Below are 23,236 nucleotides of genomic sequence, written 5' to 3'. Positions count from 1 at the left end.
ACTGTACAGTAGATATTTCAAAGCAAGCCACCAAACAGCCTTTGACGTTTTCTCTCTACTGAACACGAAGGGTGGAATTGGCCTGCTCATAGGTTGGCACTGTGACATCTCAAATGCCAGGGGCACATGTTTTTCCCTCTACAATATATTGTGGTAGGCTGATTTATGAGCTCTTTCAAGCTGCAGCGATTATGTGTAGCGAGGGGGAGGGCTAGGCACAACAACAACGAAGGTTTGGAGCGCCGGTCTCCAGAATGAAATGTAATCCGCTGAATGCGGGAGGAAGCTGGGATTGCGCCTGATCTGGTCCATAGTATGGAAAGCCTATGTTTACCTGGACAGCGGAGGCCTTAACCACACAAAGCTCATTTTGCATGGTATATCACATTTACAAAGACGGTTTTAAAGCTGTGGCGACACATGCTGTGGACAGGGTAAATTAAAATCCATCTGGTCACAAATAAAATGCAACATCATCCTTTATTTTCTACTTTTATTGCCAATATTCAAACTTGGCTTTCCTTCTCTTCTTTCAGTCTTTTACAATGAACTTATGTTCTGAACATATCAGAAACATATTCTGGTCTCTTACAGAAATACATTTTCTTCTTTTCTTCTTCTCTGAATGGACATGGATCCTCACTGCTCTTTAATTTGCTTGGCATCCTCAGCTACAAGAACAGCTCTGAGATCGCCTTCTTCTTCATCTGAAGCCTCATCACCACTTCCACTTCTGGCAGGATTCATCTGACCCAGTGTTTGTTCCAAAAAAGCTCAAAAGTCATGTGAAGGGCAGGTTCATGAAGGGAACTCTGTGGGTGGGAGAGATCTGCGCTGGTTGGAAGCAGAGAGCTAATGTGCTTAACTGTATTTTGGGGATGCATTGCCCTTTATAGCCTGAGCAGAGCAGTTTTCAGAGAATGATGACAAAAATAATTAGGAAGAGTAAGTTGAGGGTTGACGAGGTGGCAAAAACACAAACTTAAGTTTTCTTTGATAATCCTGCCTGATTTCAAGATCAGGACTCATTGAAATTTCGGAGCTGTTGTTGATCCAGGTAATGCTGATTCATTTCAGCAACCGTGCCTTACTTTTCAACCTTTAACCACCCACCTCAATGATTCTTAATCCCTTCTGTCCTCGCTCTGTTTCTGGGTTTGAACTTCTTTAATTTTGTGCCAAATTTTCTTTCTCTTCTCCATGCCTTTGGGGAAGTTGTTTACGAAAAGCAGACAGGCGTTGGATAGCTTCCAAACTTAGTTCCAGTGTTCAGCTCAGCAGCACAAATGAAAACGAATGAGGTTAGGAGTCGAGCTGGTTCCTTGAAGTAAAACTATCACTAGCAGAAAAATGTGGCTGGATCAGACTGAAACGTACAGTTGTAGGACAAACAATCAAAGGCAATAAAAAAAACAAGCATGCTCCATGTCTCTTTCTTTGTAGGGGTGCAGAAAATGTCATTCATTTGACAATTTTACACATTTTACATCTACACTGATCGGCCACAAAATGAACACTGGCTTGCGGCAATAATGTAGTGGTCAAGAGGGGCCAGCATGCAGCAATGATCGACAGTTGTATTGTGTCTCCAGTTCAGAATTTGAAAATGACACAGAAGGAAAAATAATATTTATATTTCTATATTCATTTGTACAGAGTCCACATCCAGGCCTAGGCGTATGGCACAGCATATTTGGTTTTAATAATAACCTTTTTGAGAATCTAACATGAAGCTGAAACATTTTACTATCTTTTCTTTATTTCTCCCTTTCAGCATTCATGTCAGCCTGCAGCCGACAGCAGAACTCCAGTGACTTTGCACTTCCCCAATATGCACCTGTGTTGCCCTACTCCACACTTCTCCTCCCCCCTCCCACCCCTCCTCTTTTCTCCCTCTCCTCAGATCCCCAGAGACGGGAATAACTTGTTCGGCACAGGTAGGTTCAGTCGTGATGGGCATGCAGGATTGACAGAGTGAGGGGAAGGACTGGAGGAGGACACTAACAAGAAAGAAAACAGATGAGAGCGAGTGGGAGACAGCGGGCGACTTCAAAGGTTTCTCTGACCTTGCTGAGCATTTCTGAAAGGAGGAAATCAATAGGTAATGGAGTCAGCATGTAAGCAAGAAGGGCAGGGGCAGTTGGAGTCTAGAAGGGTTGGGCATCAAAATAATCATTCTGTACATTTCAATGTCTGACTTCTGGATGCTAGTTGTAAAATGCAATAACAGACTATGTGCAGAAAGAGGCATTGGAACATTGTAGAGGTGCCTTTGTCTCGAGGGCCAAGTGGCAACTTTCATACTGCAAAGCCATCAAACTTCATGCTAGATGAAGGCGTAAGAGCAGTTTGTTTACCAGGCGCATGTACAAAATATCAGTAATTTTTCAACAACTTCCGATAAAACAGGGGAGGGCAATGAAAAAGTGAGAGGACTCTGCCAGATAATAACCCTGCTGCAATATTTGTCATAGAAAGCAACCTTCTGCTAAAATTGCCTTGTTTGAAATCAAGGCACCAAACACTGTGAAATGACAAGACAGAATTGAATATTCCTTTGAAGGTTCTGAAGCAATCATTTTACCTAATTTCTGCCTATTGATCGAACAAGGATATAATTCCATTTAAAAGATACTCTAGAGCAAGAGAGTCAGAGTGTTTGTAAGGCCCTTATCAATATTTCATTGCTCTTACTTGATAGTAATTACACAAGCTCATTGATCAGTTTACCATTAAGCACCGGACTGAGTCTCATTAAACTTTCCCCGCTTTTTCTTTTCCCACTATAACTGCTCTATACGCTCTCCATTTTCTTTTCCTTTCTTTTTGCTTTCTTGACACTTTTTTCTGAGCCAGGCTAAAAAATACGAGCAAACCAAGACCTGCTGCAGTTTAGGTCCCCAAAACTCCTCCAGTACCACCTGCTCTTTTTTTTTCCACACTAAGACACAAGAACAGTCATCAACATCTACACGCATTGAAGAGCATAGCAGAACTAACAATAAACAGAAAACAAAACACATTTCTCAGCAGTTTATGAGCCAGTTTATGTTCTTATCATATAAACACACACTTCTAATCTTAGCAACCCTTGTCTGTACCCATTGTGGCTTTGGTAAATAATTGGCGCTGAGCGAGCCATCGTATCTAAATCTTAACCAATCTATCTCAGCAGTCTTTTTAGCTATTTCTACTCCTGAGGTGAACAGTGTTGTTGAAACGCATTTAGTGACTCTTTTAAACCCAATATCTCATGGAGACTTTGTGAAGGTCAGTACACACACATACTGTACACATACACAAAAAACCCAAGAGGCTTTTGGTTGTGTACAGAGAGCGATAATGCGATAATATAAGAGTAATCCAATAAACTGGATTTAGTTTGCTCCTAATTGTTCGGATGAGCTGAAAGGATCGATAAACACTGCATTGAGTAATGAAAACTCCAAATGGTTTTTTCACTCACTGTTATGAACTCTTGATAGACTTTCAAACTAACTGACAAAACACCAGCTCTTGTGTGAGCCTCCAGTTTACTGTCCTTCTCGTCTGACCCTCAGTGATTGAATAAAGCAAGCCTGAAGTGACAGCAACTTGTGGATTATACAGTGCCTTTCACTGTGTGTCCACATAAGTCTGACTTTGCAGCAAATCTTATGGCATAAACAAGCTTTACTTAAAAGGAAAGGTCAGGTCTAATATGTCTGTGAGTGGTGAAATAACTGAATATTGATACTTTCTAAAATGTGTTGGTCAATCATTAAGTTTGCAATGTCAGCTCCACAGATGTTTTTATCTAAAGTTGGAAGAGAGTTGTTCTATTTGCCACAATAAGGTAATGGTTAAATTAAAGTAGAAGATGTTATTATTTCTTTAGTCAAAGCTTGAAAGTAAAACTGTCCAGTATTTCTAAACCAAAAAATTTTTTTAAGTCAGAAGTAAAAATAATAAATAAATATTTTTTTTTTGTCTAATGCGTTCTGTATTTTCTAGATTGTTTCCTGGATACATTCCTCATATTGTCCCAGTAAAAATCTGGTATTCAGATGTTAAGCATACATGATTGAAAATGGACATGATAAAAGTTCAATTATTACAATTAAAAATGATCAGCTCATTATGTTTCCGTTTTTTTAGTCTATAATGTAGTAGGAAGTGGCAATTCAAAAAAATGCATAACTATTCATAATACTTTCCTAGTTCCAGGTGGGGAAAGTTTGGGCGTTATGTTTTTGTATTAATTGCTGTAAATATTGGTGTATTATTTGTTAAAATCCAGGTAGTTTACAGCTAAATAGCAGCTATTGTTTAGAGAATATGGGTCCTGTCAAATAAAACAGTCTAGATTTCTTTTAAGTTGGAACCATTGCCCTGAAGATGGGCGGGGTCAAGCAGCAATATCCTGTTTGTGACTATCATAATAGGAAATCTGGTTTTGCAGATGCAAAATGCAAAACAAAAGACAACCAATTGACAATGCAGGAACAATGGCCTTAATTAAAGCTGGAGCAATCCTTTGATGAGGGTGATGTGCTCTGGGCTTAGTTCTTTTTGAACCACTGGCCTTCTTCTAGTTTGAAGCAAAATAAAAGTTGAGGCTTCCCAGAAGTTCATAAGTGGAGAGTTCTGAATACATGAATTCTACCACACAGAAAGGCCATGGCCTCAGCCTGCAGGACTGCTATTTCAGAAGAGTGACTGCTTTGAAAGGTGCTTTTCTATGTTTTCTCTCTCTTCTAACCACATTTCTGTCACCTCATCTTTGATTCCCCACTTCTTGCTTTATGCATCACGCCCACTCACCCTTTCGGCCCCACTACGCATCTCTTCTCTCTAGCTCATCCCCTGCCCAGACAAGGACAAAGAGGCTAATCCTGGCTTTGAGGTCCAGTAAGCTTAGTTAGCTCTTCTGCTTCTCTTTTCTGTCAGTATCCATTTCGTCTAACACTCTTCCAGGCAGTCATTATGGACACCGGATAGGAGAGTGGTACTTTTGACCTCTTTGTGTGAAAAATTAGTCAGCAGCCTGTTACTGAATCATTGCTAGAAGACCACCCAGATCTGCCATCATATATACATACATCTGCACACCCACCCAGGCCAGATGCACTATCTCAGAGATACTGTAACAACTAAACATATGTTTTTATCTAAAATTCAGTTAAATGCATGTAGAGTGAAGCAGAGGTTTCACATAAAACATTGCACTTGATAAAAAGTATCTGTAGCAGGCCTGGCCCCAAACAGCAGGACAGTACTATAATAAGTTGCATCTGTAATGCAATAAGGCTGATGCTATTGCCTCTCTTTTCTCAGTCCAGACTGTTATTTAAGAGCCAGCAAAAAGTATTTACATGACTCTTGATGACCCCTGTGCTGGACAGAACTGGAAGAACAAACAAACAAGAGAGGGGCAGTGGGGCTTGGGATGAAGGGAGAAGCTGCGTTTTCTAGGTGGATAAGCATTTCTTGACTATGATGAGAGGATTTATGTCCCATGAGGTGTAGCAGACTGGGACATGAAGGAAAATAAATAAAGAACAGAGCCAAGCAAATGTAACTTCCTCTTGCACAGATAGCACTGCAATGAAATATTGTCAGGTCAGAAAGGAGTTTATTTCTGAAGCAAAGCAAGTGAAAAATGAAAATCTGCCACAAAGTGTCATTGTAAGTTCATGTGTGGGTGGTTCTGGCTTGCAAATTTTATACAGTTTGGACTGATGCACACCAGTAAATGCAAGTGAATGAGATTGTTGGTGTTTGTGCAAAACAGTGTTTGAGTTTTACAAATTTATGACACATTCAAAATAAAATAAATGTTTACATGTTTGCAAGACTGAATTGATTTGTTTTCCCGTTTGCTACATGGTTTCTGAAAAAAAAAATCTGATTAATGAGACACCAGGGAAATGTCACCACATGACCTTTTCCTTAGGCTCTGCATAAGTATGTCTTGGATCAGAGGCACCCACACCAGCACGTCCACATACACATTGTGCTGGCTAAACAGCATTGGCCTCAAAGTGAATCTAACTACAGTGGACTTCTGGTGCAAATACACTTGGTAATAACAACCACTCTTCCTTGGAGCAAACAATGTACCCGAGAATTGTTCACACATGCATACTTTAAATGCATAACGTTATTGTGTCTGTATGCAGGCATGCAAAGCACAAAGTGCCCACACCTAAATGAAGCAGAAAGGGAAGCATGGGGTTGCTATAATTAGAATGCTATTATGATGAAGTCCCATTCCTGGCACCTTTAAACTAAATAATTAATAAAGGAAGTGGTCAAAACTGTTTAAAAAAGCAGTTAACATCCACATTAACACAAACTTAAAACACATGTTCTTGGTAACCTACTGAGAGAAGCTAACCACTTATATTCCAGATGGGAGGAAATTTAATATCCTGTGGTGGTCAATGCTCCTCTGCACTGATCACTAAGGAAAGTGGATGAATGTCGAAAGATACCCTGTGTGACTTGATCACAGTATTTCACTAAATAGAAAACAAACAAGATTACATGTTAGCTAATTTACCATCTGCCTCTGTTAAATAAATGTACAGTACAGTGCATCATTCTATTTACACAGTGCTGCAGTCTTAAAGTTTCCAAGCACTGTGTCCTCCTCACATAATAGAAATCCACACAGAACTCACGCTGTAGCCACCATAATGAGTCCACCTCTCTGCCTCCTCTTTTTCTCTGAACTCCCCGTTTCCCCTCCCTCCCTTTGTCTGCCTGTCTTTCCCTACAGAGCTTCCAATGGAGCCCGAGGTTTGTCTGCGAATTTCCACGAAACAGTCGCCGGAGATATCGACAGACAACTATTCATCTACTGTATTTGAGGATAATAAGGCCCACTTACGCCAGAGCAGATAATGTAGACGTCTACAACAAACACAAATAGTCCTCTAGCAACAAGAGTGTGATGGTTTATGATAACTTGCTTACATCCTTATAGGATAGGATGTACTGTCAGCAGCAGACAAAAAAAATCTTATCTGGAACTACTTGAGTTGAATTAGAGAATTAGAGTAACAATGAAGTGAACTTTGTGATGAGAAAAAATAGGAAGACTTAATGCATTTAACTCTGATGCAATTAGTCCATATGAATCTGAATATAACTTTTTCAAGTCTGACAGTAGCTGACAGTTTAAGGCCACTGAGTGATGAGAATCTGGGGCAGACAACCCATCTACTTAAGTAGTTCAGTAATGCAACAAACTTACAAGTTTGTCAGTAGTAGAAGTGTACTAAAGAAGACAGCCTAGGACAGCAACTCTCCCATTGTATATATAACTTAAATGACCAAGTCATTATAAATTCAGACACTTGACGACTGACTGTGTGTATCTGTGTGTGCAGGTATGCTGTGGGACACCATGTTGTCAAGAATAGTCTCCCTGTTCCCAAAGCTGTCAACAAGAAAGGACATAAGAGAAGTGGCTGCTGGAGGAGGAAAGAGCAAAAAGAAGAGAATGGGGAAAAGTATAGGCATAAGTATAGGCATATAACTCACATAAGCATATGTGACTTTTTTACAACGGAGAATTAGCCTAGCTAAAAAAACAAATCAGCTTTCTAATTGAAAACAAGTGTGAAGCAAATTACAAACCAAAAGCCAAAATCATCAGGTGAGATAAACACGAAGACAAGTGAAAACGGGAGAGCAAGACATTTAGAGAGATTAATAAATGGGGAGGAGCAAGAGTTTCTATTCAGTGTGGCAGGGCCTCAAAGTCAATCTTCATCAGCAATCCAATCTTTCTGTGGAGCTTCGACAGAGGGAGGGAGAAGAAGGAGGAGCAGCGGACCAGAAAGATCAAAGCCAACTAAATGTGAGTATCAAAACTGAACTATTACTGTAGCCCTACAGTAGAATTATGCATGTGCTACCATTACTGCACACAGAAGCATTCAGCCTTGTCTTTGAGGGTATTAAGTTCTACCCTCGTTCTTAACTGGGGCCGAGGGTCTAAAGGGGAGGCTAACGGGCACGCGCAGTGAGCAGGGACTGAACTGATGCTTGAGGAGCAACGTTCATTTAAGTTAGCAGAGATTTAGGTTTAAATGGCCCTTTTGGCTCTATGGATAGGGAGAGAAGAGGAACTACGACTGCAATGCTGAATAGCAAGGGGAGTTCAGGAGTTGAGAAAACATGACGTGAATCTAAATGAGCTATCTGGCTTCACTGCTTTAAGGCACAACTAAAAATGGGTGTGATAATGGAGTCTAAACTGGACTTACGGCAGCCTTTCTCGTCGCTCTTGTCAAAGCAGTCGGGCAATCCATCACACTGCCACCCACCTGGGACACACTTCCCATCTCCACACATGAAGTTTCCAGGGATGTTGCACTCTGTGGTGAAGTTATTCCCTGGAAGCAGCTGGCCATCTGAGAGATGAGCAGATACAAGATACAGAGAGAGAGAAGAGAACAACAAAAAAGAGAGCAGACTATTACAATCTCACTCTATAAAGAAATCAAACAGGTACAGGGATATTGGATTCCAGTGATATTCATCACCACAGACAAAATAGAAGACTGTTATTATCTCCATTCTCTAAAGATAGAAAATATTAAAGGCAGAAGCTCTATTTAAAAAGCCATATCAATCTATGGGCAAATAAACAGGGGGTGATCTCATGAATACAAAAGCAGAGGAGGTCATTCAGTGTTAACAGCATTGTGGGTGTAAGCATCACTGCAAACTTGGACCATATCATAATAAGGAAGATAAGGATACAAACACCAAACAACACTCACATACAACCAAAGCACATACAGTATTTATGCCTGGACACAGATGCACAGATAAACACACACAGAGCAGAAATAAACACATTCAGCACAAAGCATGTGCCCTGAACTAGTTCAGGGCATTTCTCGTTTACGCAGTGCAGCTGCAGTATAATGGCCTGGAATGTGAAACATGGCCTTTTGGCTGAGGTTTGACACTATGCGGCGAGCAGTTTAACTCATAAACAAAACTATGGGGCAGTAATGAGGAGTCCGGGACAGGCTGGGGAACACTTTCATTCTATAGCTGAAAGTGGGTTCAGCTGGTAGGCCGCTTACATTCAGGACGCAGGTGCTGCACTTGCTGCCAAGAGGTTTGGACCTTTAAGCCTTAAGTGACGGTGTGGCTTCAGCAGAGCACTGACTGACTGGGACACACATTAGAGCTCTATTTCTAAAACAATTACATTTGGGAAGCAATGCTGTGAAAACAAGAAAAGGCTGATGGTTAACTTTTTAAATGAAATGCTGCCCTAAGGCTTAAGTCCTCTAAATCATATACTCACAATAATATATCTAAGGACTCAAATATGAGATCTCATGTTTTAATGGACGAGGATGACTGTGTTGAAGCAGATATTTTCTATTAGTGTCAAAATTATTAATAATCTGCCTTTAGAAAAAAAAACTTGCACACGTCTGTGTTGTACATCACTTTTCTTTTGTGCTTTAAATCAGCACATTTTCTAATCTGCTGGATCTAGCACCGTATTAAATGTTAGAGACAGACACTAATGTCTCCAAAAATACGGTACTGATATATGTAATATATTAATGTAATACACAAATTGTACCGTTTAAATCTGTCATATTTCATAGGGATGCAAAGAGATTAAATATCCCACTGTGCTGCCTCTGTTCTTACAATATTTCAAAATAAAGAAGGAGAAATGAATTCACTTTGTGCAGAAGAAACACGGTTTGTTTCTGTATTTAATCATTACTGAGACACAATTTTGACTAGCCAGTATTCATTACTAAAGAAATCATTTCACTCTGTTACATACAGAGAGCTTTGACCTTTGGATGCTTGTGAATTCACAACCACAGCTCACAGGTTTAGCATTGCTGCCAGTTCCAGGAGTAAAACGCACTCATAGAAATGACTGTTATTACATCATCTTTCTGCTGCTGCCGTTTTTTATTGCAGTAGGTTCGTGTCTTAAATGAGACAGCACGGCCCCTCTGATCCTGGACGGGAATGATGCAAACCCCTCTTTTGTCTCTTGCAATGTAGAAAAAGGGAAGTGAGGGGTCAAGAGAAAAAAAACTAGTAATTTGCGAGGACTAGAAAGCATTTCAATTTGTATTTCTTTTACTTGCAGGAGGATCCTACAAATGTGACAGTTGACGAAGAGATTTAATGAAAACTGCTATGTATATTAGTGACCAGTGCCTGGAAAAAAACTCGACTGCTTGTGACTTTACATATGTGGTGGAGTATTTATGTAAGTAGATTTGTACCAGCCCCAAATATTGCTACTAAGATAATTTTTGTAGACAGATTTCAGCTCTGGTGAGCCTCTTAGAATTATAAAGAGCTATCCAAGTATGTTTGGAAATTGTCAAATGTTTTGTTATCCATCTGTTAAAGAAATCCCCCGGGCTCTTCACCTGCCGTTGTTTGCTCGGCATTTCTGACAAAGGCACTCAAATTTGTGCATTTTGGAGCGAAACGAGAGATACAGGGGGATAATTAAAACACGGACAATAAATTGGCATATATTTACAAAGTTGACAGTTAGGCCAATTCCTGTCATGTCTCTGACATATGTAATAGACCATTTTCAGGCCAGTGGGCCTCTGGGTATCACTGATAAAGATTAAGTTCATGTCACATACAACAAGTATATAAATGTAGCTTTTTTACCTGTTCTGTCAAACTCTTTATAAATCAGGCGTAGTGTAAACAACAGATCCCTCAGCAGCTTTTATGAGCATTTACAGATCCACACACTGGTGTTGACAACAAAACTGAACAAAATACCAGGGAAATGTCCATTCAGACTCACACTGTGTAGGAGGAAGCCATTTAAAATGACTTCAAAGGACTGGCAGCTCAAGAAGCATCAGGTTAATTGGAGAGCTGCTTTGAGAGCATGAGAGAGAGAGGACAGAGGGAGGACTGTGTTCTGTGTGTGTTTGACAGGAGGCCAAAAAGAGTCAAGAAGAAAGAACATTGACAGATAGCTCATCTTTTCCCACGAGTCTCTTCCATTGCCAATAGCAAACCATTTGCAGCACTTTATCCAGGATGTGAGTCCCTCTTTTCGGCAGCTTTGGCACATCTTATTCTAATGCCCTTGTGACTTTATCGATACAGTAACAAGCCTGAATAGTTACAGTGGTTTACCTCTGAGATAAAGAACATGCCCACCTCATTACCACAGTTTATGTGTGGTTACACAGCTCATTACAGACTGCTCCATGAGCTTGTTAACGGAATAATAACTCACTACACTTCTCTAAAGGCACTGCAACACTGCCAAGGTGACACACAGAATGTTAATGGACATGACAGCGCCTGTGCACAGTGACGCACTCATTCTTCACATATGCTTTAAACGATTATGTTGTGGATAACTTGGGGTATTATGCAGAGCTGCACAACACAGCAGTGTACAACTATGGTAACACAGAGGGTGTAGGAGGGAGAACTGGAGGAGATAAGGCAGGGATGACTTTGGACACCTGTGTATCTTGCTGGGGGAAGTGTAGACCAATTACTCAGGGTAAATATTGACTATACTATTCTTGCCTCTGCACAACCTCTTCCATTCCCCCACTCTTTCCAATCTTCCCACCATGTCTGTGTCCACTAATGACCTCTTTAGACTTTTAATTTGTTGGTGTATCAGGCATCGGTTGGATACTTTTAAAACTAGCATTTACATTTTCTGCTTTCACTATTTCCAGGAAGTTTCAGGTGATTACTCAGGGCAACTTTCTTCTATCTCTATCTTACAGCTCAGCTGCTACTGCTGCCACTGTACACAGACTACACCTCTCATGCCTCACTTACAATTTGAAATAAAAAAAAACTCTCAGCATGAATTCAGTACACCGCACAATACCAGCTTCTTTATTAGGTGTGTTGGAACCCCTTTTGCCCTTAGAACTGTCTTTGGATCCATGCTTTTATGTTGTTTACACCAAATTCTGACCCCGTCATCTAAATGCTGCAGAGGCCTCTGGCCTCTGGCATCAACAAGACATTTTCACTCATTGAACTGGTAAATGCTAAAATGGTAAATGGAAAAACTGCCACTCACTAGCTATTTTCTCTTTTTCAAACCATTCTCTGCAAACCCTAGAGACTGTTGTGTGTTTAAGATCCCAGTAGATCAGCGGTTTCTGAAATACTCAGACCAGCCTGTCTTGCACCAACAAACATGCCAGAGAGAGCCACTTAAATCACCTTTCTTTCCATTGTTATGCACGGTTTGAGCTTCTGCAGATTTTCTTGTCCATGCACACTGTAAATGCCAAAATTCATTCAATTGCTGCCATGTGATTGGCTGATTAGATATTTTTGTTAATAAGCAGTTGAACAGGCGAACCTAATAAAGTGGCTGAGTATAACTGCCCAGCGGTTCTGAATAACACGGAAATTCAATAATTACAAATATTTTTGTTCAATATTTATACAGGAAAAGACATCTTCAATCTTTCCTCGTCTCACGTTGAGCTGCAAGTGACAAAAATTTTGAAAAAGACTGTTCTGCTGTGTGACACTATATTCAGAAAATGTGCAAGAATAAAAGCGGCCATCAGCTTTTGTATGTCCTCATTGCCACAAACTTGTTTAACAGCACATACAAGTATGCTTCTTTGAAATTTATATATTTTTGCCAAACAATATACGTCCCAAAAATGTTCAGTTAGTTCAAAATCCAAAAGAAATCTATATATGTGTATGGTCAAAGATGTTTTGTTTATACAGTAATGTTATATTGCATAACACAACTTTTCTCTTCCTTTATTGAAAGTCTATAATGAGTTTATGTGCTCTGGGAGCTTCAGGTTTCTAACATCACCTTTGTGTAAGCTGCATGTCACATCATGACTGGCTTCTAAACAAATTATGCCACAAAATCACCAATCTATACGTCTAGAGAGAAACTTTCCATTATTAAGCAGAAATTCAAAACAGCTTTAAAGGACAACTTTAAAACACCTCTTGTGGAGTATCTGATTACTGTTAGTAACATTTGCCAATAGGGCCCTATTTTGTTTGGACAAAGAACCAATATTACTGCTCCTAATCTCCATCTGTTCAGCTTTAGCATTTTTGCAGAATTCAACAAGGAATCTTAGAAGTGCACATGCTAAAAAGGATAAAGAAAGGAGCAAGAACATGGCAAGCTAGCAAACATAGTTAACAACTAGTTGTGAAACTGTTTTAAGAGTAAGAAAATGATTGTTATGCTGAGAGAAATAAAAATACATAGCCTTGCAACCCTATAGAGCACCTTCAACCAAAACAAACATTTTGGAATAAAATGTGAGCTTGAAAAATGACAAAAGCATACAAAATCTAATTTAAGTCACACGTAAATAAATCATATGTTTACTGTAAATGTTGTTGGCATGGCATCAGAAAGATCCAGAAAACATGTACCCACAGCCTCTTAAAGGGATTGTCAGTTTTTCAATATTTGTGACCACTGTTACTCATTTGAATTAGAAAAACACAAGTCGGTGCATAAATGGCAACCTTCCAAGTTTCATTCCAAGATTTCCATGGGTATACTACATACATAATGATTGTTTAAATGGCAGCCTGGAGACTTCAGTGCACCCAAGGCTATTCTCTGAGGCTATTCTCTCTCAAAGGTAGCCTACAGTCCAGCCACCCACATCTGCCACTGTCTCCCAAGTCTTATGAATATTTTCATACTAAATGTCAGCATGCCAAAACTGCCCCAACACTGGACAGCTACTTTGGTAAAAAAAAAAAAATCTATATTACTCTCCACAGAGGATATTGAAAGAAATATAGATCTTAAAGCATATAGATGAGTACCCCTATCAAACTCTTTTGGTGAGTCTGGGCCTTGGTTGGGCTATTAGAGAGACTACGGTGAATGTCAATTGAATACTCAAGAAAGTGTTGTGTGGGGAGAAGCACCAAAGATGCAATGAGGAGCAAAATAAAAGAGACAACTGCACTAAAGAACATGAAGTAAAGACTCGTAGATGAAAGTAGGAGATCAAAGTACAGCTGGACAAGAGTTACATGGAGCAATTATTGAAGAAAGGGTTAGATTTGTAGGTAATAACAAAGAAACTGAGAGGTGGACAGTAACAACATTTTCTGCCCTCAGATTCCTAGTAATAGCTGCCCTAAGCAAGTTCAGTTCCCTGGGCTCTGTGCACGAAAGGTCAGAGATATAAATCTTTATCTGAGATGACTTTTGCCTTGGCTGTTACTGCTCTAACCCTATCTACCTCAGCAGACTCAGATATCTGACTGGCATTGATTAGCTCTGGGTGAAAAGTTGACTCTGAACTGAAACAGCACCAAAACACTGATTTATCTTTGTATACTTTATTTAATAGATTAGATGTGAAAATTATTAAAAAGCCATAGGATAAGTATCAAAAAAAAAAATTGTAAAAGGAGAACTGCCAAGTTCTCCAGAGGGGAAAAGAAGTTTTTGTTCTTAAAAATAATCCTACATTTTTTTGACTCTTACCTCATAGGGTTTTTGTCCTCAGTAATACACTATGCTAGGTAAAACTCAAGTGGATTTTGTGAAATTCTGTTTGAAGCTAAAAAAAGAGAGAGTCAAGTCACATTACAGTTTGATGATGTCCATACAAACATGGGTTATAAGATTTAGTGGTGGTGGAGGTTGAGGGAGGAAGGAATCTATATGTCCTAGTTCTAAGTAAAACTCTTTTTCAGGCCTGAGGATCTTATTTTCAATCACATGTTGCTCTTAATGGGCAGGCTACACGAGCAGGCTCTACGGAGGCTGGAGGTGATTTGGCTGTCATTCTGTGTGTGTGTGCCTGTATGTGCGTGTGTGTGTGTGCGTGTGTGTGGTAGAGAGAGAAAGAAAGAGCTCCAAAAGGAGAAGAAAAGATTCTCCAGCCTGTTCCCTTGGTTCATTGAAGACTTCAGTATAAATAAGCACAAGTGTGAAGAACCTGTTCTGCATCATTAAAAAGGACCCATACAGGCAGACCGATACTCAGGGACAACAGCATTGGCACAGAGAATCAGAGCAAGCAAGCCCATAATAAAAGAGAAAAAGAGTATTCATGCTTGGAAATGGTCAGCAATCCCAGAATTATATGAAACCAGTTACATTTAAGCTTTTCAGCTCGTAACAACCACATGCAAATTATTTCCTGGCCGTAGGTTCTGTATTTGTGTGCATTGAGGCAAAGGGGGAAAAGGTTTCACCTGCTATGCAGTGTCTGACGTGTTAACAGTGAGTAACTGAGGAACACCCACAGTTCATGTTATATTTAACTGTAATGAGAGAGGAATGTAGCTCTTCAAAAACACTATGGCAAAGTTAGTTTGTTAATGTCACGGAGGTATGCTGTGCATGCTCCCATCAATCTATAATTAAATCCCCTCAAAATCATCAAGAGAGTGTAAATACCTGATTAAGGAAAAAACAAAGCAAAAGCTGATTATAAATGCAATTAGACCTAAAAAAAAAAAAGTGAGAAAATCAAAAGTCAATAAGGAATTAAGCCCCTAAAGGCATCTGTTATTTTGTTAAAGTATCTTAATGTTAGGCAAGTATTTGTATGCTTTTATTTATTTATTTTTGTCAAAGCTATGCTATGTTCACTTATTAGCATTACTAGTCATTAGAAATAAATCCACATGACAACATTTGTAGGACAGACACTTTATCATCAGTGCATCAATAAGCTCTCTCTCTTTCTCTCCCACACAGACACACACACTGCTTATTGCAGTGGGGTAATGCATTCTCTCTATGAACCCCTGTAACTCAGCACGGCAAATCAGACGTCTATAAACCAATCAGCAGCAACATTGACCCTTGTGGTCTTAAGGGTACAGCTGATTTTAATCAATTTATCTGCTGACAGGTGGTTAACCCATAATGACCCATTATTAGTTTTATTAGATTTATTAGTTCATAATATTTTCTAAAAGATGATATCATATTTTTATATTAAAACCACCGGGTGGTATTAATGTAATGGCTGATCTGCTTGAGTGAAGAGAGTGGACAAATGGGGATTTGATGATTTAAATTCTATTCAGTTCAGTTCAGTTAACACAAAAAGACACTGATGAATAATTACAAAGAAAGACTCACCCCTACTGGGTGTCAATATGGCATTAAGTATAACAAGAAAGAAAACAATACTGTATCTGCTGTGTGTAATTGTGGCTTCTCTTTAGTGGGATTGACCTCAATATACAACAACAACTCAACAGTTTCGTACAATTTTTCCCTTAAATCCTAATTTCTCACCAATATATTAGTGATCCAATAATAGGCTTCTTCTGCTAGCTAAATTTACTAATAATACAATTGTTTTCTTAGTTTCTGTGATATTTAGTATCAAAATAACAACCCACCCGCAAGGCCTCAAACTAAAACAATTGTTTAGAGTAAGACTTAAAAAATGTATTACATTTCACATATCCCTTCTTGACTTCCACATGTTCTAATTTCTATGTGTATCTGATATATTTCTACATTTTCATTTCCAGAACCCCTGTGAGATTTAACAGGATAAGTGGTAAAGATGCTGAATGGATGGATGGATAACATAAGGTTGTGTATACTGTGTATACCAGTCAGCCACAACATTGATACCACCATGTGTTTTAATATTTACCTCTGGTACTAGAAGCACTGTCTTTTTGGGGAAATCATGTCAACGCTGTGTCATCGGAGATAAGGGGATTGTTTGTTATTCACTGTGATGGTGGAGGGTAACTTGCACATCTATGAAGGCACCATTAGTGCTAAATGATATATACACGTTTTGGAGCAACATGAGACAACATGTTTATGGGGAGGATTTGAAATGCCAAACCAGATTCTGGCTGCTAAACTGGCCAGTCCAGACCTGTTACCCACTGAAAATGTTTGGTGCATTATGACACAAAACTCCTGTAATCCCACATTGAGCAAGAACAGAGAATTTATTTAGCTTTCAAAACTAAACTAAATGGTCTCAGCTCCCAAACAAAGTTTTATTAAAAGAAGAAGTGATGTAACACAGTGGTAAACATCCCCCTGTCCCAATTTTCTCAAAATGTGGTGCTGGCATGGAATTCACAATAAGCATTGATTTTTCAAAGAGCAACCGAATTTTACATTTTCAAAAGTTGATATGTTGTCTTGGTACTATTTTTGATGAGTTGTTTCATTTTTGAACATTTTCATTGGTGTACATACATATATACATATGTACATACATGTACATTCCAATGTTTTAGGCTTCTTCATTTTTAGATTTCACACTTTCAATGATTAAACATTTGGCAGTAAATTGTACGTCCTCATCGTCCTGTATAGGCTAATAGATTACCATCAGCAGGATTTATGGTCAAAACTGTAGTTGCAGTAGAAAAAAAGAAGTGACACTTGGTCACCTTAACCATCAAACAGCAATTAGACCAAACTTTTTTTCCTTTGGTACATTTGGTATTTGGCCTTTGGAGTGACCTTTTTTTACTTTAGGAGGTTTGACTTAAATTTTCTCACAGTTTGGAATTTCACATGCCTTGCAATCCATGTCAGTGTTACTACTAAGGGACTTGAAGGGGCAACAGACAGCATGTCATATAGTGATGCAGCCATTTGTTTATACCTTCAAAAGTATATTAAAAAAAGTTAAAATGCATCGTTGTCTGTGACTGGAGGCACACTGAACAGGAAAGTTAAACAAAAGCAGCATGGTAGATGCAGAAAAACAACGATTTAGAATCCTGCTCTGTGACTGAAGTCAGCAGTGTAGCAATGTTGCACTTTTACATGGCACTCAAAATATTCATACTACAAAAGGCACTGTGGTTTCTGCACCACACACACATTTGTCTGTACAACGGATGACATGAACATTTGAGTTCACATATGCAAACATCCTGAGGAAACTGAAATGAATAAAAAAAGGGGCTTTCTTAGGGCACTCATTCTGCTGAATACTAAACATCTGCAGACCGCATGGAAAACACATGTTTAGAAGCAGAAGTGATATTTCAGATAAAAAAAGAAGAAAAATGTAGTTTGTGTGTAATCAGACCATCTACACTACGGTGGTGGATGTGACACAGCATGCCACAGCACCTGGAGACATCTCAACATTTGCATAATTATAAATTTGGGAATTTCTGATGAGGATCAAGGAGTAGATGTACTTTTAATCATTTGCATGAATTTAACATGAACAAGAACATGATTTTATGTAAGAAAATATGCAAAATGTAGGGCAGTAGTTGAGTGGTTAACTCTGCCACCTCACAGCTAAAAGGATGTTTACATGTTTTCACTGTGCATTTATCTGAGTACCCTGGGTTCCTTACACATACATACAGCTACAAGTTAACTGGTGACTTGCCCATAGGTGTGAAAGGCTGCATATCTCTACATTCTCTTTCCTCAGTGTACCCTGATGACAGCTGGGATATAAAGAAGGCTCAAGCACCCATACAAACTTCAACATGAAAGGCAGTAGAGATATTGGATCAGTGGAGTGTTTTTACATATTGTACTTATCCTAAAAAGCAAATCCAAAAATGTTATAAGACCAGCTGACATTAGACTACAAGCACACCTGTGAATTCATTGATGCACACGATGCGCTGTGAAGGGTGTCACAAAACCACCTGCTGCTGGACAAAACCTAGAGACCTTAAACAAGTGTGGTGCCCGATCCTGTGTGTGTGTGTGTGATTGAGTATGGAGAAGAACAAACAATCGACACTGGTTGTCCTCTTGACAGGCTAAAGAAAGATTAGTCACCAGCCATGTAGCAGATCATGAGGCAGTTGTTTGGCTGGAGGATTTAGCATTGGGTGTTAAACAAAACATGGACACTGATCACATTGGTAACAGGCTCTTTCAGCCTGTTTTATGCCAGATAAATTACTCCAGGAAGGGTATTTGTATTCTGATCATTTCTGACTTTTATAAAGAGGAGGCAGAGCAAAAAACAGGACATGTTATATATGTGAACCTAAAAGACAAAATGATGTATTTCAACAGTCCCATTGCTTTAATGGTCTAATATTTAGTGGGTTTTCATGTAAAGCTTTTCAAAAGAAGAATAACATGACAACATCATAACACAATCAGCATCCAGGAGCACACATTATAGCCTATAGATTCTATTTTAGTTTAATGCATTGAGTTTTACTGTCTTACAGTCAGTGTGGTTTTCGGTCAACATACCAGGATAAATGGAGGTTTCCGAGCCTCCTACAGCTTATGTCATTGTCACAGACATTGAGAGATAGCCATGATTTCAGAGAGCATTACTCAAAAAATAAACAGGCTCTATTTTCTCAAGACTCCCTCCTAACTAATCCAAACACACCAACACACACATATACCCATGCTCCACACAAAATTAAACAGGCCGCACCACATGGGCTTTGCCTGAAAAGACAGTTCACTGACAGTGCAGCATGAGGTTATGTGGGGTTTGCAATGCTTCACAAGCCTTCTGTTGTCTGCATAGCAATGCAAACAAAATATGTTGAAGAAGACTATGGACATAGTGACTGGGTTTCCTTCCTGCTATAGATGCCATTTCATTTAGCCTACAGCTATGCAGTGACTGCTCAGATCTTCACATCCCTGGCGAGACAGTGGCTTTTGCCTTTTGAAAAAAATTTCACATGAAAAAACACTTGAGACAGATAACAGGAGTCAGGGAGAAAGAGAACAGCAGCTTGAACAGACTGAGAAAACATGAGTTTGGACAAAGATCTGATGCTTAATGTGCAATATTATTGAAAGACTGATAACAAAGGGCAGGCAATTAAAGTAATCTATACAGGAGAGGACTGTTATGTTTACATTTTTTATGCCCTTTGATAATAAATTGTTTGCTTTCTAAAGGATTTCATTTTAACATTAAAGTGAAATCTAAACTAATAGGACACATCAAAATTAAATCAGTGTTTCCCTTCTATAAGTGGCTGTTTAGTTGCATGGTATATGTTTGTAATAGACAACTGTAGTACGCAACTTGCAACAAATATTTCTGTTTCATATGGAAACACTCACATATACAGCTCTCTGGCAACATAGGCACAGTACTGATTGCTTTATTAGCCTCTGCTTTATTATTATGTATTCGTTTAGCAGCCTCTCCTTTATCAAATAAGCCTTGCAATGACTACCTTATACTGTGTCTGGATCATTAGAGCGGTGACTGGCCAAATTAGTCTGGCTTGGCTAAACAGGGCCTCATTAATCACCCACCCACTGGTCTCCCCTTAATCTGGCATCACAGATCACACTGAGCCTATAATCCCATAGCACTGGTTTATTTTGGCTGTTTATAACCACATCTGTGGTCAAATTAATATGGAGATTGGAATGTTAATGCATTGCAATGCAAACTCATTACTGAAAACATACCATACCAATGTTGTAATATTAAGACCAAAAAATAAAAATAAATTCTCTCAGAAAAGTGGTTTTGTTGCAGTAGCCTCCTTGGCTTGGGTGTGACAGAAGCTATTGTCCATCTAATCCTCTAAGAGATGACAATGGCATTTTCAACAGCATCCCAGCCTATTAACATCACCTTGGGATTACCTTCACAGAGAGAAGGAGCTGATAGAGATTGCAAGGAGGAAGGATAAAGAGAAAAACAATGACTTAAATGGGATTTAGATGTTGGTGATGTGGGCAACTGCTCAAAATCACACACACAAAAAAAGACGTCTGATTCACAGTAACACAAAAATAGACGAGTGCACACACATAGGTATGAATACACACAAAGCCAGGGAGACAATTATTATTCTATTACTCATCAGACCAAAGGAGAAGGCTTCTCCTGTCAGCCAAGCACATCTATCCCATTAATTCTGACTCCCCACGCCGGCCCATCAGCAGCACGAAACTAAATGTCAACAATCCCCTGTGTCTCTTTTATCATGCAGTCGACTGTCGTGGGACACACCGGTAAACGGCACACACCCTTCATTCGAGGCTATGCTGCGAGGCCCCTCACTGAGCAAACTGGCATTTCCACAGAGTCAGCCAGATAGTGAGAAATGATGCCAGGGCTAACCTTATGTTACGCCTGTGAGACTCGTGCTATTCAGTTTGCTTCTAGTCACAGAGCTTGAGCACCAAACAGGACAGAAAGAAAACAGTGGCAAATTAAAGGTATCACTTTTTTTTAAAAGAAGACACTGTTTAAATAAGGTAAACAAAGAATGAAACACTTAAGCTTTTTAGATGCTAAATGAGACAGAAAATGATATGCAGAAGCTTAAATGCCAAAGGTATAAGAGTTGAGATTATATTTAATTTGATAAAAACAATGCATAGGATATGGAAATTAAACTATTAATTCTCCTTAGCACACACAGGCTCATTATGCACTGTAGAGAAGATGTACTGTAGCAGAGGGTATGATGAGGGGAGTGAGGAGGAGGAGGAAGAGAAATTGCACCCTTTTACTTAAAAAGTGCCTAGGGAGAGAGAGATAAAATGATGGAAGCGGGGAGCGCACAACAAAAAAGGCACAGACTGCCTTTGTCTGTCTTCTAGTCTGTGTATTAGCAAGTAATGAGCTCCTAATTGTGTAGCCAGGCCATGGAGTTACTGCAGGGGTTGAAAAGCTGTGGGATTTAACTATATCTGCCAAAAACACTGGGGCAAAGAAAGCGATTGAGGAACAAGAGGAGAGGGTGCAAGGTGAGTAGGAGAAGAAATAAAGGGATGTGAGGTGGAGACACTGCAATAAGACGAAGGGGTAAAGTGGATATGATGGGGGCATTACGAATGAAATGTTTATTTTAACAAAATGCAGATGAAGGAAAAGAGTGACAGGAGCCCCTGCCTGGGCTTTCTCTTTCTCTACATCTGTCATCTCTCTCTCCATCTCTCCGTATAATATAATATCTACTCAACTGAATAGTAATGAGCCAAAATGGTAATAAGTCAAATGGATGGCCTTGGTTTAAAAGGTATCGGATGTGTGAACAGCTCACACCATGGCTTCGGGTGTTGTAGCTAAAGGTCATTCCAATAGGATTTCTGTCTATGAGCTATCTGTAAAAGGCCAAATTAGACACAGAAGCAACGTGACAGGAAAAGACATGAATGTTGATTAAAAAAAAAAAAAAGGCCACGATAGAACAGGTTGACCAAGTTTTCAGCAGTTCACACTATCTCAAGTTCTTGTACTTTCTGTTAAGCTTTTCTCTTTCATTTGTGTGATGGAAATTGGAAGCGTGGGAGATGTTAATTTGTGTGTTTTGCTGTGCGTTTGTGCATCTGCGTGCACTTTAGCCAGTGTGGGCACAGTATTTGCTCTTCCACTGAATCCCGACATGATCGCGGTGTCGACAGCCCCCATTATGTCTCCTGGTTGGCTCTCCGTGTGAGCCTGCCTCATCTGGCTTCACTTCCTCTCTGAAAAAAACGTCTGCATTACTCAGACACGTAATTCTGTAACAGTCTCTCACATACAGAGGCCTGGAACTCTATGTTGTCATGGTAATGGCTAAAAAGTACTCTCACACTGCATTTAGATGTTATGTTGTTTTGAAAGCTTGCTATGAAAGCCAGCCATTTCCTCCTCACTGCCGACTATGTCAGAGCTCCCGGTTCTTTCTAACACATATGAGCAGAAATGCACTGCTTTGAAATCTTCTCTATTTTCTTTTACATTTTACATTTTGTTTTCATTGTTTCTGATGCCTTTTGTGTCATTTTAAAAGCAGGGGAACATGCAATGACCAGGTGAATGAACATGCATCAAACGGCACCGACCACAGTGCTATCCACCTCCATTCTCCTCACTGCAGCTGTGGTGTGCTGTCTGCGGTCATGTAATGAGGGGTGGTGGTTGTGGGTGGAGGCGGAGGTGGCTGGTCTGACAGTGACGCACTACTTAAAGTGCTCTGCATGGCACCAGTAAAGGCGACAAGCCAAATAAAAAACAAACGGGCTGCTGTGAAGGAAGATCCCACTTTTTTAGGCTTACTTTTATACAATAGGTTTTCTTTACTTTCATTTGAGTATGTGGTGAGTTAACTGTGTTTAATTCAACATTAAATGGTACTGATAACCTCCATATGGGTCATGTTGGGGCACATTGCATGGTTGTGTTGTAATGTATGTGTACGCATGACCATATGTTCGTAGGTGTGCAGACCTAACTTACCAGTGTCCTGCATGTCTGTCCTTCAATGAATGCATGCTCCCACTGCAACATGAGCAATT

General features: G+C 39.5%; 1 protein-coding gene across 1 annotated transcript in view; it reads right to left on the bottom strand.

Annotated features, from left to right (window-relative positions):
- ldlrad3 (low density lipoprotein receptor class A domain containing 3) overlaps positions 1-23,236 on the bottom strand; it is a 65,962-nt gene that overhangs the window by 33,350 nt on the left and 9,376 nt on the right. The window contains exon 2 of the mRNA XM_067502008.1: positions 8,259-8,405. Within this exon, the coding sequence (XP_067358109.1) occupies positions 8,259-8,405 (147 nt within the window). The remainder of the gene's footprint in view (positions 1-8,258; positions 8,406-23,236) is intronic.

Source organism: Channa argus, chromosome 4 (assembly GCF_033026475.1).
Source record: "Channa argus isolate prfri chromosome 4, Channa argus male v1.0, whole genome shotgun sequence".
Classification (NCBI taxonomy): Eukaryota; Metazoa; Chordata; class Actinopteri; order Anabantiformes; family Channidae; genus Channa; species Channa argus.
The sequence above is the reverse complement of the archived record's forward strand: the minus strand, read 5'-3'. Positions and strand labels throughout refer to the sequence as shown.